A 17017-nucleotide genomic window follows, 5' to 3' on the forward strand; every position below is an offset into this window, starting at 1 on the left:
CATGTAGTACTCCAGTTCTGGTCTAAACAGTATTTTATACAGTTCTGGCGTGTCTTCCCTGCTTCTATGTCTTTCTTCTCAAATGCAAGGATTCTTTATGCATCCTTAACCACTTACCTACCTAACCTGCCACCTTAATGGATTGATGGATATATACCCATAGTCCCTCTGATCTTCAGTTCATTCCAAGGCTATCAATTCATTGTGCAGTTGCTTCTCCTGCTATCACTCCCCAAGTGCATTACCTCACAATTCTCTGGATTTGAATTCCAATTACCACAGATCAGCCGGCCAGAGCAGACAGTTAATGCCCTCCTGTAGTTTACTGGTATTCTCTTCACTATTTACTGCACTCCCAATGTGCCTGTTATCTGCAAACGTCTTGCACATATCACCTGGCATTTATGGCCAAATTATTAACGTCCATCACAAACAGCAAGCACCCGAGCACTGAGCCCTGCAGAATCCACCTTAAAACAGCCTTGCAGTCACAAACTCTCCAATCACCCTCCAGTTTCTGCCTCTCAGCCGATTTTGGGTTCACCATTGTCACTTGTTTGAGATCCCTTGGGCTCCTACATGCTTGACCAACTTATGGAAAGCCTTCTGAAAGTCCATGTAGACCATTGAAATCCTTTGCCCTCATTGGCGCTCCTGGTCACCTTCTCAACCAATTTGATTAAATTTGTTCAACACAACCATCTCTTCACAAATCCATGCCGAGTATCCCTGATTAATTTGAGTCTTTCCAAGTACAGATATACTCTGTCCCTCAGCATTCTTTCTAATAAACTTCTCACCACTGGGATTAGACTGATTGCTCTGTAATTTCTGGGTCTAAAATTTCATCATTTTTTATTAAATTATAGGACAGCATTAAAAGTCCTTCTGTCCTGTGACATCTCATTTGTGGATAAACAGAATTTGAAAATTATGGCCAGTGCCTTTGATATCTCATCGTTTGCCTCCTTCAGCACCCTGCCATGCACATTAACTAGGCCTGCAGACTTATCTACTTTTAATGCTGTTAAACCCATTAGCACTTTCCTTTGTTATCCATTAACTTCCTCTAATATTTTGCAGTGTTCCAGCCTGACTTGTATAGATTGTGTAGATGGATGCAGAGTCCTCTTTGAGGAAGTCCACAATCAGCCTTTACATCCAATAGTAATCTGGTTCACACCCCCGAAACTCAGCACCACCTCTTACCCAATATATTGGGGCATGATTCTGAGGACTCTGCTTTCTGCTGATACTCTTACAGGATCAGGTGGAAAATAGTCACTCCTTGCAGCTGAACGGGCGCTAGGTTTCAGCAGAGTCTGACAGTGAAGCCATCCACTTAACCCTCATCGAAGGCAGGTCTGAAATTTATCACCAAACTGACTGAAACTCATACTAGTCATTTGGTTACTATCTGTTTGCTGTGAAGTTTCTGTCTTGTATCTGCATGTACCGTCATTAAATGTGTCAAATCGTTCTGCAATGTTGAGGAGAGAAAAATATTCAAGCTTTTAAGTGTTCAATAGCTGAATTCTGGTTATTTTAAATGAGTCTTTTTTTAGGTTTTCTAAAACCTTGCTTTGATCAATCAAAAATACAATTGGAGTTTGAAGGAAATCAACAATAAGTGTCATTTTCTCACTTTTGGGCATTGGATAATTCCACCCAGACTCATTCCAATTACCTTAGCTCCGGTTAGGGTGGTATTGGGACAGTGACGTTGTTACAGAGTCAGGTGAGGATTCTCTTCCTCCAGCCCCACTCAGCACAATCTGACAATAGCCTACACATTGGTACCTGACTCACTGTCCTCCGCACAGAATCCTGCAGGGCCAGCACTGAAATACTGGACGGACGTTCAGACTCTGATCGTACGTAGAGAGAAAGAGAGAGGAGCTTAGTAACATCAAAAAGAAGACAAATTGTAAGCACAAGCAGGAAAACGTTGTTAGAAAAATTTCAACATAATTTTTTGTTGCATTTTATTGCTTGTCAATGTAAAGGAAGTTGAGTGAGGGAGTGAGAATCCTGTACTTTTCTTGTGCTGCTCGGGCACAGTATGCATTGGGTTTGTTTTCATCATTGAATAGAATTGGATATTTTCTCATCTTCAAATGGACAGGTCAATGTATCAATCTATTAGATTCACGCAGCTCGCAGGAAATGTTGCTTGATGTTATGATAGGGATCTAACCCAGAAACAGACATGGTTATATATTTGAGTTTTGTTTCTACTTTACTGGTTGATGAAAGCAGAGCTGTTTTCCAGCTATCTGTGGTACAGGGAGTTGTTGAATATGGTGATATTACACATCATTTATTAGATGACCCACTATTTTATGGATTAGGGCATGGTTAATAATCAATGTATCTGGTGGATTCCACCCTCATATTGTATGGGCCAGGCATGATCTCAGGATAATGATTGTGCAAATGTAAAAAAAAGGCCATCAGTGAAATTTGATGCAGCAAACAATAAAATTTCAATTTTACATTCTTACTTGACAAAATAATATAATTTGCATAGTTTTGTATAAATTAAATTCTTTCTATGTTGTTGAATTCATTGGAAATGAAACATATTTGCTTGATTTCATGCAGAACATTGTATTGAAAATGTTCATTCCTCTGGTCAGTTGAGAAAATCATTTTGAATATTTTTCTTTAATTTAGTCAGTTATTATCAAATTGAGCTTTCCTTTCACAACCAGAACTCTGCTTTGACCAAGCAGAAATTACTTTTAAGCAATTCCAACAAGAAGGAAGTCAAGAAAAAGTTCCCTTTTCTCATTTTCACATGCATCAGCTAATTATCTGGTTTGAGAGTGTGTTGCTGGAAAAGCAAAGCAAGTCAGGCAACATCCGAGAAGCAGGAAAAACAACATTTCTAATGAAGCGCTCCAGCCCAAAATGTTGATTTTCCTCCTCCTCAAATGCTGCTTGACCTGCTGTGCCTTTCCAGCAATGCACTCTCAACTCTGATCTCCAGCATCTGCAGACCTCACTGTCTCCTAATTATCTAGTTTCCCCACCTCGGCATGAACTCAGTCCAAGCTGCTTCTGTCTGACTGGGGTAAGAGCTGATACTCGGGTGCTCTGAGAGATGCTGACATTACTGCATAATCAGGCATGAAACCTGATTTTCAGCTGGACAGACGATCCATTCTGTACCGAGAACCCACTCTTACATCTCCCTGCCAGCAAGGTTAAACTTATTCCAAGCTGACTGATTGCCCGAATATTAATTTCTGTCTGTAATTTTCACTGAGAATTCAAGTCAATTTTATTACATTTCTCATGTTGATGCCAAATAAATAGCTTTTTCACACCAGGGATCAGTTACACATCCCTTGTCGACATTGCCTCTGGTGCTTCCCTCTACAAGAATTTCTAATCCCTTTCCACATCCAGAGCTACAATTGTAACTCTGTGATGGATTTCTACATAATGAATGCATCGTATGATTGGTGGATGCTATTCAGTCCCTCAAACCTGTTCCATATTACAATTGTAATATAGTGTCTCTGTGTCTTAGCAACATTTGGTTCCATATCCATGTTCATCATTAAATGGGCAGTATGGTGGCTTAGTGGTTAGCACTGCTGCCTCACAGCACCGGGCACCCGGGTTTGATTCTAGCCTAGTCTGTGTGGAGTTTGCACATTCTCCCCGTGTCTGTGTGGGTTTTCTCCCACAGTCCAAAAATGTACAGGTTAGGTGAATCGACCATGTTAAATTGCCCACAGCATTCAGGGATCTGTAGGTTAGGTGCATTAGTCATATGTAAAGTAATAGGGGATTGGTTCTAAGTGGGATATTCTTTAAAGGGTGAATGTGAACTTGCTGGATTGAAGGCCTGTTTCCACACTGTAGGATTTCTATGGAAACCCTTATTGAACATCACCTAAGATTTGATCGTCCAGAATCCCTCTCCAAATTCAAAGATTCATATTCCTCTGAATGAAGACAATACTTCTGATCTAATCCTAACTAGTTGATCCTTTATTCACTTTACCATACCATCTAGTGCTATACTCTGTAACCAAAGAGCACTGTTGCACAATCTACCCAGTTAACTCTTTTAAGAATGTTATGTACCTCAAGGAGAACACCTATTATACTTCTACATTCTACATAACATTGGCCTAGTAAACAAATCTCACCATGTAGGACAAATCTTCATCCTGAACACCAATCTTGTGAACACGTTGTACTCTCTCAAACGCTGGTGTGTCCTTCTTCAGTAAAAACAGCATGCTGCGGATGATGGGAATCTGAACTAACAGCAGCTAAGTGCTGGAGAAACTCAGAAGGTCTGGCAGCATCTGTGGAGAGAGAAATAGAGTTATTGTCTGGTGTGACTACCCTTTAGAACAGAAGAGAGCTGGGAACGTCAAGATTTACCATGTGTTGAAGAAGAAGGTAGAGGCTCCCATATAATCGATGGCAAGGTTGACCTGAGCACAAAGCAAAGTGGGCTGTAATGGGAGTAAAAGAGAGATATAGATGAAAAGTAAGTACTGCTGGTAAGTGTCAGTATCAGAAAATAGGTCAGCTCTGCTCAGTGCAAAACGTCCCAAACAAGGCACTGAGTGTGTAATCCAGTGCAGGACAGAGTTCATTCTCTGAAGGTGTTGATCTCAATATTGAAGACTGAAGCCTGGTAAATGAGGAGTTGTTCCTTCTGATTCTGTTGGTTTGCTGGAAAACTCTTTCAAGCCGAGGGCAGAAATGTGAGCATGAGAGCAAAATGGGTTTCTTGAGATGGCAAACAGTCAGAAGTTCAGGCAATTCTTACAGACTGAGCAGAGATCTTCTGCAACTTGGTCACACTGTCTATGTTTAATCTCACCAATGGAGAGGAGTCAGCATTATGAGTCGCAAATAACCTAGACAAGATGGAATGGAGTACAGGTAAATCACTGCATCACCCAGAAGGTGTGTTTGTAAATTCTGACAGTGAGGAGAAGGAGGAGATAAAAGAGTAAGTCTTACTTCTGCATTTGTATGCACATGTGTTATAGGGGAGTGAGGAGATATTCTGAGTGACAGTGAGATGGATCAGAGTGTCACAGAGGAAGCAGTCCTGTGTAATACTGACATCAAAGGGGAGGGAAAGATGTATTTGGCTGTGACATCCTGCAGGAGCTGGTGGAAGTAGAGGACCCTTTGAGTGCAGAGACTTGTTTGGTGAAAAATGAGGACAAGTGTAGAGGCTGCTGAGGTTTTTGTGTGGATAAGCTGATTAAAAGAGACCATAGTACTCCAGATGTGGTCTCACTCAAATACTTTACAATCTCTGCATGTTGTTTTTCCTCAGAACTCTCTGGAAAAATGTCTAACATAGAATTTATTTCTTAATTGGTCGCTGCACCTGCATGCTACTTTTCTGAGATTTGAGATTGGGGATAGCAGAGTCCCTTTGAATACCAACATTTCCCCTTGCACAGAATGTTCAGAATTTCTGAAAAGAGATCTTTGTTCTGAAATGATTTCTCTGTTTCTCTCTCCACAGATGCCGTCCAGCTAGCTGAACTTTCCCAGCATTTTCTATTTAAATTTCACATGTTTAGACAACAACAGCATCTTGCACTCACATTGTCCCTTAAATATAATAAACTATCCCAAGGCATTTTATAGGCGCATCATCAAATTTTGACACTGAACCATATAGGGAGAAATTTGAACCAAACACACGTTTAAAAGAGCAGATTTAGAGAAACTAAGGAAAAAAGGAAAAAGGTAAAAATAGATAGAAAGACAGAGAGGTTTAACCATGAGAAAGTGAGGACTGCAGATACTGGAGATCAGAGCTGAAAAATGTGTTGCTGGAAAAACGCAGCAGGTCAGGCAGCATCCAAGGAGCAGGAGAATCGATGATTCGGGCATTAGCCCTTCTTCAGGAATGAGGAGGGTGTGCCAAGCAGGCTAAGATAAAAGGTAGGGAGGAGTGATTTGGGGGAGGGGCGTTGGGAATGCGATAGGTGGAAGGAGGTTAAGGTGAGGATGATAGGCCGGAGAGGGGGTGGGGGTGGAGAGGTCGGGAAGAAGATTGCAGGTCAAGAAGGCGGTGCTGAGTCCGTGGGTTGGGACTGAGATAAGGTGGGGGGAGGGGAAATGAGGAAGCTGGAGAAATCTGCATTCATCACTTGTGGTTGGAGGGTTCCTAGGCGGAAGATGAGGTGCCCTTCCTCCAGGCGTCGTGTTGCCATGGCCTGGCGATGGAGGAGGCCAAGGACCTGCATGTCCTTGGCGGAGTGGAAGGGGGAGTTAAAGTGTTCAGCCACAGGGCGATTGGGTTGGTTGGTGCGGGTGTCTCAGAGGTGTTCTCTGAAATGTTCCGCAAGTAGGCGGCCCGTCTCCCCAATGTAGAGGAGGCCACATCGGGTGCAGCAGATGCAGTAAATGATATGTGTGGAGGTGCAGGTGAATTTGTGATGGATATGGAAGGATCCCTTGGGGCCTTGGAGGGAAGTGAGGGGGGAGGTGTTTTGCATTACTTGCGGTTGCTGGGGAAGGTGCCAGGAGTGGAGGTTGGGTTGGTGGGGGTGTGGGCCTGACGAGGGAGTCGCGTAGGGAGTGATCTTTCCGGAAAGCTGATAGGGAAGGGGAGGGAAATATATCCTTGGTGGTGGGGTCCGTTTGGAGGTGGCGGAAATGACGAAGGATGATACGATGTATCTAGAGGTTGGTGGGGTGGTAGGTGAGGACCAGTGGGGTTCTGTCCTGGTGGCGATTGGAGGAGCGGGGTTCAAGGGCGAAGGAGCGGGAAGTGGAGGAGATGCAGTGGAGAGTATCATCAACCACGTCTGAAGGGAAATTGCAGTCTTTGAAGAAGGAGGCCATCTGGGTTGTTCGGTATTGGAATTGGTCCTCCTGGGAGCAGATGCGGTGGAGGCGAAGGAATTGGGAATATGGGATGGCGTTTTTACAGCGGACAGGGTGGGAGGAGGTGTAATCTAGGTAGCTGTGGGAGTTGGTCGGTTTATAGTAAATGTCCGTGTTGAGTCGGTCGCCCGAGATAGATGAACTGTTCAACTTCCGCAGCTACACTGGCACCACCCCCCACCTTTTCCTCCGCTAGGGATATTATAAAGAAATATTACAAATGAATGCAAATTTTTTAATCAAAGCTTGGCCAATTGGAGACAATATTCGCCAAATGATGGGCAAATGGGCCTTAGACTTCTACATCTGTCTTTCTCTGCAATTTTCATTTTCCACTGTTTGGGGAGAAGTTAGATTATCTTTCTCAGGACAATTGTGGATGTTCTCACACTTGTCCATATTAAATTTCATTTGCTATATTTGTACCCAGTCACTTTCTTTTTTCCTCTCCCTTGAGAACTTCTGCTTCCTGTATGTACTACAACCACCATTCCAAGCTTAGTACCACTTGATGGCACATAACTCTATGTCTTCAACCAAGTCAGTAATGGATATTGTGAAAAAATTAAGGGCCTAGATCAGATTTCTGAGAGACCCCACTTATCCCCCCTCCCAATCTGAGCACAGAGTCTCCTTTCTGTCTCCCAACTTTCAATCAAATTCTCTCGCTCAAAGACTTATTCATAAAGGAATAACATTAGCAATTTTGTGGTTAGTTGAACAAGTCTGATATTAGGAGAAGTTTGAAAGGTTCAAATGAATGATATTTCCTAATGCTGTCATTTCTTTTGCACTCCAAAACCAAGTTTTGGGGACCAGCAAGTCTGGGTATTTATTGATCCTCAGTTCTATGATAATGTCGATTACCATTTTATTTTATTAATGCTGCATATTAAACATTATTGTGACTTTATAATTTGCATTAAATTCCAGGATAAAGTGCAAGACTTGCAAGATTAATGAAAATATTCCTTGGTAATGAAAATAAGGGAATTGTTATGGAAGGTTTTTAGTGGCACATATGTTTCTAGGAATCATTCTAATCTGGAGAATTGGTCATGTCCTTTGTTTCACACGTTCCATGGAGTAGGCTGATATTAAGAGAGCAATATTAACTTTATTTGTACAACGTTGAGAAGTTGCCTGTCCAAACTGGTCAGGATAATTCAAAGCAGCATTTTCTTGTGGCCAACTATTTGGTAAGAACAAACCCCTTTTGTAATTCATCATTGTGGATTTCAGCAAACTATCCTCTTTCATTTCAAGGATCAGGGTGAGGCAAGGCTGTTATCGAGATTCAGAAAACACAGCCACAATGGGTACTTGATGGATAATACTGTATTGCACATGGACCAGCTAGAAACAGTGTTTTCAGGGATCAGATTTGGGGTAGTAATCATGATAATTGATTAAAGACCTTGGCCACACCTGCATTCCTCAATTACATAGAGTGGAGGGATTTCTGAGTAGGTTACTTTACAGACTGGCAGAGCAGATGGATTTGGTGTAAACTGTTGGTGACAATATTGCAGTGATTGAATGTATTATTCCATCGTTTGTACACTAATGCTGGATGTAGAGCAGCAAGAGAAAGGACCGAAAATATAACCAATAAATTGCTACAAAATAAGTATATTTATTTTTTACTTGTTAAATCATCACTTTAACTTATTTCCAGAGCTAGAAGGAGAATGCAGGCATTTTTGGCAAATGATTCTCTGCGGCTCCAAATCTTCATCATGAGTGCAAATCAGTTTGTGCACAAAGCTATGGACATCCTCGTATCTGCTGCAATTAGGGGCGATCTTGATCCACGTAGAGCAAACGCCTACATCAAAGAGGTATTCTTTTTACTTTATACATTAAAGAATCACCAAATGTGGAAAGTGCATGGTACATGGTACAGTTTTCCCTCTCACAAACACACTGTTTAATTGATAACTGCCATTTACTATTTATGATAATTTTGAATTGATATATTGCTGGAGTGACTGCCACCATCCACCCAGCTTTGTGGCACTAATAAACAGGGAGGGATCTCCATGGAAAACACCCAATGTAACAAACTGTCTTTTGTTATAAATGCAAGCCCCATGAAAGTTGAATCTTCAGAGTTAAGGCTAACATTGCTTCACTCTTCTTCCTTATCTTCCACGTGATCTATACCTGGCCATTCACTGCTAGGCCAGCAGGACAGGTGAGACAACAAGGGGAATAAAAGGAGTGGTGGAGAGATTGAGAGAGTCACTGTGAGATCAGTGGGAAGGGCGAGAGCACAGTGGGAAATGAAAGGAGCATCAGAGAGAGTAAGCCACTGTGGGACCAATGGGAGGGTGTGAGTGTACAATGGGAATAAAAGCATCAGTGAGAGAGATTCACAATGTGACCAGTATGAGGTAAACAAAGCAAATCAAAGAAGAAAACAGGTTAAATGATTCATCCGTGAGTATCTTACTTTTCTACGTGTATTCATGTCAAATTATGATTTGGAGATGCCAATGTTGGACTGGAGTGAACAAAGTTAAAAATCACACAACACCAAGTTATAGTCCGACAGGTTTATTTGGAAGCAGTAGCATTCAGAGTGCTGCTCCTTCATCAACCACCTGATGAAGGTGTTGTGTGATTTTTAATCATGTCAAATTAGGAGCTGTGAAATTATGAATTTAAAACTGGTCATTACAATGGTAAGGGAATTAATAAGATTATAAACTCAGAGTAAGATCAGAGCTATTAAGTTAAATCAATAGTTTAAACGGACACTTGCTGGTTTCTTATAGTGGTAGATGTTTCCAGATAATACCTTTGAAAACTTTCTTTATGCTTTTCATGATTTTCGTGAGGTTCTTGATAAGGCTTTCATTAGCTTGTGAGATAGATCCCGATTTTTGAGGCAAGGTTACAAGGAGACAATCTTCTGTATTATTGTGTTAGTTTCAGTGTCCTGGAAAGAGAAAATGGCTTTGCATTTAAAAGAAAAAGTACTTTCAAAGTGTGGGGATGGGTACATGATGGACAATTATGGCAACCAAATGTATGCACAGCAAAATTCCATCCACAGTGATGAGATAAATGACGACATCTGGTCTGTTGTTATAATATTACTAAAGGGATAAACAATGAAACAGCTTAGGTGGGAAAGCTCTGGTGCGTACATGGTAAAGGCTACAGGCAAGATGTTTCAGAACCGCCTTGCCTTTTCAATGCCACAACTTACTTACATGACATGGAGTGAACCAATTGCTTGAAATTGATTTTGATGATGGTGGGAATCTTGGGTAGAGAAATCAGATTATCAATTCATCACTTTTGGCTGAAGACACTTGCAGAGATTTCAGCCTCATCCATTCTTTTGCATTGGACAACTCGGAACATTGGAGGATGAGCAGGCTGACAGGGCCCTGTCCTGTTAATTCATTCATTCTTCAGCATCATTCTTGACTGGAAATGGCAGGGCTGCAGAGCTTGAGACTGATGCACTGATGTGAAACACTGCCCCACATTTGCAGAATGATGTTGTGCATCTGCACCTCCTGAACTGCTGACAGAATATATATCTCTATAAAAGCAATATCTTCCTTCAATCATTTTAAAGTTGCTCCATCTGCTTTGCTAGGTCTATTTAGACTGTGGGAAGTTTCCATTAGTATCTTAATCAATCTAGAGATATACTGGTTAAACCAGGGCCCCATTATTTCATGCTTATTGCATTTTTCTTCAGTACAAATGTTTCTGTTTGCATGAACTTGTTTTTTTTAGATTAGATTAGATTACTTACAGTGTGGAAACAGGCCCTTCGGCCCAACAAGTCCACAGCGATCCTCCGAAGAGCAACCCACCCAGACCCATTCCCCTACATTTACCCTTTCACCTATCACTATGGGCAATTTAGCATGGCCAATTCACCTAACCTGCACATCTTTGGACTGTGGGAGGAAACCGGAGCACCCCCGGAGGAAACCTACACAGACACGGGGAGAATGTGCAAACTCAACACAGACAGTTGCCTGAGGCGGGAATTGAACCCAGGTCTCTGGCACTGTGAGGCAGCAGTGCTAACCACTGTGCCACCCTCTGCTGCCATTTCTCATCCTCCTTGTATTAATTTAGAAATGGTTCAATTTTTCAACCTGATGAGTAGCTCTCATCTATGTTGCAGAAATTACTATCTGGCCATTTTAAAATCAGGACATTGTACAGAAGTAAGGGGAGAAAGGAGGGGAATGGCTTTAATTCATGATGCTCACTTGGAGATCCAGCACAGACATGATGGGCAGAATCACCTCCTTCTATATGTAACAATTGTGAGATTCTATGTTTGGTTGTGACAGAAAAGTTACTTTTGAAATGTTTGGTTTTTATTTCACAGATATTGCACATAATATTATTTTATGGCCAAATTAATCGTCCTAAGGTTGATCCAGAAGAAATATTGCAGGAAAGTAACCATCAATTATCTGCAAGGTATTCAGATGTCTTTGAAATGAGCTGCACCCACATTCCAAAACGTCCCCCTTTCACAGTGCTACTTAATGCGGTAAGTTTGGAGATGACACCAAAATTGGTGGGATAGTGGACAGTTGCAGAGTACAATGGAACCTTGACCAGCTGGGCCAATGGGCTGAGAAGTGGCAGATGGAGATTAATTTTGATAAATGCGGTGTGTTGTGTTTTGGTCAGGCAAATCAGGGCAGGACTTATACAGTTAATGGTAGGGCCGCGGGGAGTGTTGTTGAATAAAGAGGGCCACTATACCTCAGGTGAAGGAAGAGGTTGAGAAGGAAAGTTGTTCATGATAACCTCAACTGGTGATAGGAATTGAACTTATGCTATTAATATCACACTGCTTTACAGACCAAACGTTCAGCTAACTGAGCTAAATCACTGCCTAGTAGCTTTACATTGTAGGATAGTTGTTCACAATATGCTACATTTGTCATTGAAGGACGACTTGTGGAATGACCTGGAGCATTGAGAGAAAGGATTTTAAAAATGTGAGCAGGAACGTAGAGATTGCCGGGGCGGTGGTAAGATTGAGAGGGAATTTATAATTATAACTGAAGGAAAGAATGTGGTTAAGGTAGACTATTCCCAATGGGTTCTGAAGAATGGCAGAACATGTGCTTGGTAAGTTAAAGGGACACATTCCTGCTCTTTCTGGTCCTCAAACCATTGCTGGAGAAACACTCATTTGCTGATTCCTGCATTAATTGACAGGTTTCCTGAGCCCTGGGAAACTTGTCCAATGCTGCTAAAATTAAGTGGTTGCCATGATTTGACAATTGCATTTAAATATTATAATTACATCCTGCCTCTCCAGGTGGGGAATCCTCAGTCACATCACCAATCTGCTGTAGTCAAACCTGAATTAGATCCGTTCATGATGGTTGCCCTAAAAGTTTATCTCAATCCCTGACTCTTTCTTACTCCTTGTGAGTGAGCAACCTTCCACTCACCCTATTTTCTAATATACCTGGATTTGTGGGATTTTGCTCTGTGGTAATGATCTTCCCTAATTGTCTGTTTAGCTACAAACGAATGTGAAAACTAATTTGTCAAATGCTTTAAGTTTAAAGGAGTTAAAGAAATGTAAGTTGTTAAGTTATTTCTTATTTTTACATTGTACACATTTGTTTTACAGATTGTTGACATTGTCAGAACAAGACATGAAGATTATGTTTTGCCATGTCTGTTGTCGACGATAAATGATATGGAAGTTCCTAATGGTAACACAATATGCCGGAATATTTTTGTATCAACAGTTATTAACTTGTGCTATTTTTCTGATCAGTGTATGAGAAGTAGAACACCCAATTACTTTGGTGCTTCAGTGTCATGTAGAGGAGCTAGACAGAGAAAAATAATGATCGATATATTGTGCTACCATACATGGCACCGTGATATTAGCTGGGCAGTATGTGTTGCAAATCAGTACAATGAAAATGCCATTGAATTTCCTCCTCGTGTCCGCTCGATGGCATTTAACATATACACTAATGGACAAAGAACTCAGGCAAACCAACGTGTTGATAATTCTCTGGCTAGGTTCAGGGGTCGCCGAGTGCCCAGATTTCTTGAAATTGCCAGCCAATTTGGATCCTTAGTTCCCAGAGCACCTTGTGAAAGATGCTTTGAAATGTTCCCAAACATTCAGTTTTATCCATTTCCACAAGCTCATGAACATGCTCATTGGGAATATGGAAACTGTGCAGAGTGTGAATCACTCAGCCAGCTTCTGAAGTCTCATGAGCAAATTGTCACAAGGCTGCATCGTAACCAATTTCAAATTGGACGTGATGAATTAATAAATGCAAAAAATAGACGACTTGAACAAAACCTCCAACAGTTAGAGTTTAGATTCAGGGGTGTAGTTCCATTTGAAGGTAATCAATTATAAAGGCATCTGCCTGGAAAGATTCCTAAATTGAAAGCACATTAGAATACACAGTATGTCATGTTCCTGATCAACCTACTAATAAGTATACTGCTTGTATGCAGCTCTGGAGTATTACTATGGCTTTATACAATTAATTCAATTCAATGGACAGAAATTCTAGGGGACATATTATCAGTATTCAAATTTGCATTTCCTCTGTTAATTGTTTATCTGGAAGGTTATCCCCGTGCAGTACATCAAACACAGTATGTGCACTTCTAAAGGTTAAAAACAACTGATTTTCTCCAAGCCACGGTGGTGATGGGTCATCACTAAACTGGAACTGTGGAACTTCTGCAAAAATTTGAAAATTAATCATGTCACTATTTTCAAATAGTCTAACTTCTGTAATTCAATCAACTGTTGTACAGTTTATTGTTGCACAGAAACTGGTCATTTCTAACTCAAATATCCCACTAAATGCAGATAGGAATACTGAATGGCCAATATAACTTCTTTCCACCATTTGCATAATATTATAATATGCTGGTCTTCAACTTTACCATATATCCTGAACTTTGGCAAATAATGGGGGGAATGGTATACTCCCATTTAGAATATCTTATATTGATCTGCCAATGATACTTTAACTTATTTCTAGAATTCCATGTCTCATTCAGATCACTTAACACATGCTTAACAACAGCATAGCAATAAAACATATATGATGTCCCACTGAATCTGAGACAAATATACACTGAAATCATCTTCCTCTTAGAATTAGAGCTCTACTCCTTTACTGAGAACAATGCAAAGCAAAAAAAACTGGGCAAACACAAGTTTAAATGGAGATAAAAACTGCATTGGTTAAGTTTTCAAACTGCAAGCTTAATTTAGATTTGGCTTACTTTTCACTGTTATAGCATTCTTTTACAATATCACTGTTATAGATTGCTCGTCAACCTTACAAAAATACACTAGCTATCGTTTTCACGTTAATCTGCCAAAGAATATGATACATAGCTCATCATCTGTCTTAGAGACTGCTGAAACATTTGGGAAGATTAATACAACAACTATTTCTAGTTCCTGTACTTTCGTTAATTAGGAGAGACTTGTGAAAACAGTTAGCTTCAAGCTAAGGATAACCACCATGTTGGTAGTTTATGGAAAACAACGCGCTTATAGTCAATGAAGTTATATTTAAAGGTTAAAGGGTTTGTCTGGTACCTGATCTTCTTAACCAAAAACAGAAATTGCAGGAGAAACTAAGCAAGTGGCAGCATCTGTGGAGAGGAAGCAAAGTTAACACTTGAGGCCACAGACCCTTCATCAGAACAGGTAATAGCTGAGTAAAAGGAAGAGGAATTTTATTCCTTGCTGTCACATGGTGTACTACAGAGCACCTATGTATGGAGAGAGCTTATTTCTTCTTTTAAGCAAAATTTTTACATTAAAGTTGCTCACCTTTAATTATATCATAAGAACAAAAATTACAATGAGATAGAACAGGACAGTGGCTCAGTGGTTAGCACTGCTGCCTCTCAGCACCAGGGACCTGGGTATGGTCCCAGCCTTGGGCGACTGTCTGTGTGGAGTTTGCATCTTCTCCCCGTGTCTGTGTGGGTTTACTCCGGGTGCTCTGGTTTCCTCCCACAGTCCAAAGATGTGCAGGTCAGGTAGATTGGCCATGCTAAATTACCCATATTATTCAGGAAAGTTGAGTTTGCCATGGGAAATGCAGGGATAGGGGAGGGGGGAGGGGTCTTGGTAGGATGCTCTTTGGAGGGTTGCTGTGGACTTGGGCTAAATGGCCTGTTTCCATGCTGCGGAAATTCTAGAGAAAACCATAGCTTTACAGTAAACTTCATAGTAATATGTTAGACCTATTCCAGCATAAAGATCTTTTTCACGTTTGCCTGATAAACGTTATCCTTAGATTAAAATTGTTTCAATCTTATATTCCAATTAAATATGTTGCATTCTGCAAAAAGCTTGCAAAAAGTATTGAACTGTTTGCTTTTAAGAACTATCGAAAGTCTTCTGGAGAATTTGTTGGGCAAGGCTGGTTTGTGTAGCTAATCTTTTTTTGCCTGTGTTGATTTGTTGGAAAACAATAAAGAAATAATTACCTGAGTGCTGAAGCCATGAATAATTTGTAGACATCAGCTACACTGAAAGCTGTTGGTGGAAGAATGTCAATTGAATTCTCCCAAAGCTTTTTGAATACTATATGCTGTAATTTTATCATAGTCAATGAAAATAAATACGCAGTATTATGCAGAGAAAATTCCAATGCTCAGTGTTTTTATTTGAGTAAAATGATAAGAATAACTTGTGTTCATTAAGACATGACCTCAGGACATCACAAAATAACAGATAGAGTTGTCCCTGGCTAATTTTCTATGCAATAAACACTCACAAACATTGGTGTGATAAAAACAAGGTCATGTATTTTGGTCGAGACAAAAAAAAACTGCAGATGTTGGAATCGAAAGTGGACAAACAGGAGGTTGGAAGAACACAGCAAGCCAGGCAGCATCAGGAGGTGGAGAAGCTCAATGAAGTTAAGGAGATAGTGAAGCTGGAGAGTTCTATACTGGGGCCTGGTTGCTCGATGGGAGGGATGAATATGGGTGGTAGCTGGAAGGAAGGGTTGGAAGGTGGAATGGAAGGTGGGGTGGGGGAGGGAAAATGCTAGAAAGGGAACCAGGGGATCGGCGGAAAGGTTATATAAAATTTGAGAACTTAATGTTTAGTCCTCCTGGCTGCAGGATGCCCAGGTAGAAGGTGAGGTGTTGTTCCTCCAAGTTGCGGTCTGATTGATTGCAACCGTGGATAGACATGTCATAGAGTCATAGAGATGTACAAAATGGAAACAGACCCTTCGGTCCAACTCGCCCATGCCCAACAGATATCCCAACCCAATCTAGTCCTACCTGCCAGCACCCGGTCCATATCCCTCCAAACCCTTCCTATTCATATACCATCCAGATGCCCTTTAAACGTTGCAATTGTATTAACCTCCACCACTTCCTCTGGCAGCTCATTCCAACATGTACCACCCTCTGTGTGAAAAGGTGGCCACTTAGGTTTCTTTTATATCTTTCCCCTTTCACCCTAAACCTATGCCCTCTAGTTCTGGACTCCCCCTCCCCAGAGAAAAGAGTTTGTCTATTTATCCTATCCATGCCCCTCATGATTTTATGAAACTCTATAAGGTCACCCCTCAGCCTCCAATGCTCCAGGAAAAACAGCACTAGCCAATTCAACCTCTCCCTACAGCTCAAATCCTCCAACCCTGGAAACATCCTTGTAAATCTTTTCTGAACCCTTTCAAGTTTCACAATATCCTTCCGATAGGAAGGAGACCAGAATTGCAAGCAATATTCTAAAAGTGGCCTAACCAATGTCCTGAAACGCCGCAACGTGACCTCCCAACCCCTGTACTCAATACTCTGACCAATAAATGAAAGCATACCAAACGCCTTCTTCACTACCCTATCTACCTGTGACTTCACTTTCAAGGAGCTGTGAACCTGCACTCCAAGGTCTCTTTGTTCAGCAACACTCCCCAGGGCCTTATCATTAAGTGTATAAGTCCTGCTAAGATTTGCTTTCCCAAAATGCAGCAGCTTGCATTTATCTAAATGCAAGCTCCATCTGATTAAGATTCCAATGTATTAGAGTCAAAGTCAAAGAGATGTATAGCATGGAAACAGACCCTTCGGTCCAACCCGTCCATGCCGA

The 17017-nt window shown here is 41.1% G+C and overlaps 1 protein-coding gene across 2 annotated transcripts; it reads left to right on the top strand.

Annotated features, from left to right (window-relative positions):
- The first annotated feature begins 1257 nt into the window (after positions 1-1257).
- LOC122562194 (uncharacterized) lies at positions 1258-15557 on the top strand. Of its 2 annotated transcripts, none has more exons than XM_043714859.2 (4): positions 1258-1362; positions 8570-8732; positions 11261-11428; positions 12533-15557. In XM_043714859.2, exons 2-4 carry the CDS (start codon positions 8583-8585, stop codon positions 13286-13288), a joined length of 1074 nt encoding a protein of 357 aa, XP_043570794.2. In that variant the 5' UTR covers positions 1258-1362; positions 8570-8582; the 3' UTR covers positions 13289-15557. The 2 variants fall into 2 exon arrangements, with proteins under 2 accessions (XP_043570794.2, XP_043570795.2); XM_043714860.2 differs by having other exon boundaries at positions 1266-1358.
- The last annotated feature ends 1460 nt before the right edge of the window (positions 15558-17017 follow it).

The sequence above is a fragment of the Chiloscyllium plagiosum genome, unplaced genomic scaffold (assembly GCF_037043375.1).
Source record: "Chiloscyllium plagiosum isolate Xiang-an unplaced genomic scaffold, Cpla_swu_hap1 HiC_scaffold_25, whole genome shotgun sequence".
NCBI classification, from domain to species: Eukaryota; Metazoa; Chordata; class Chondrichthyes; order Orectolobiformes; family Hemiscylliidae; genus Chiloscyllium; species Chiloscyllium plagiosum.

Excerpts from the sequence above, each read along its gene's own strand:
- LOC122562194 (XM_043714859.2), top strand. The coding sequence starts at position 8,583 with ATGCAGGCATTTTTGGCAAATGATTCTCTGCGGCTCCAAATCTTCATC. Across the intron at positions 8,733-11,260 it reads CAAACGCCTACATCAAAGAG|ATATTGCACATAATATTATT; the intron begins GTATTCTTTTTA and ends TTTATTTCACAG. Across the intron at positions 11,429-12,532 it reads TCACAGTGCTACTTAATGCG|ATTGTTGACATTGTCAGAAC; the intron begins GTAAGTTTGGAG and ends TTTGTTTTACAG.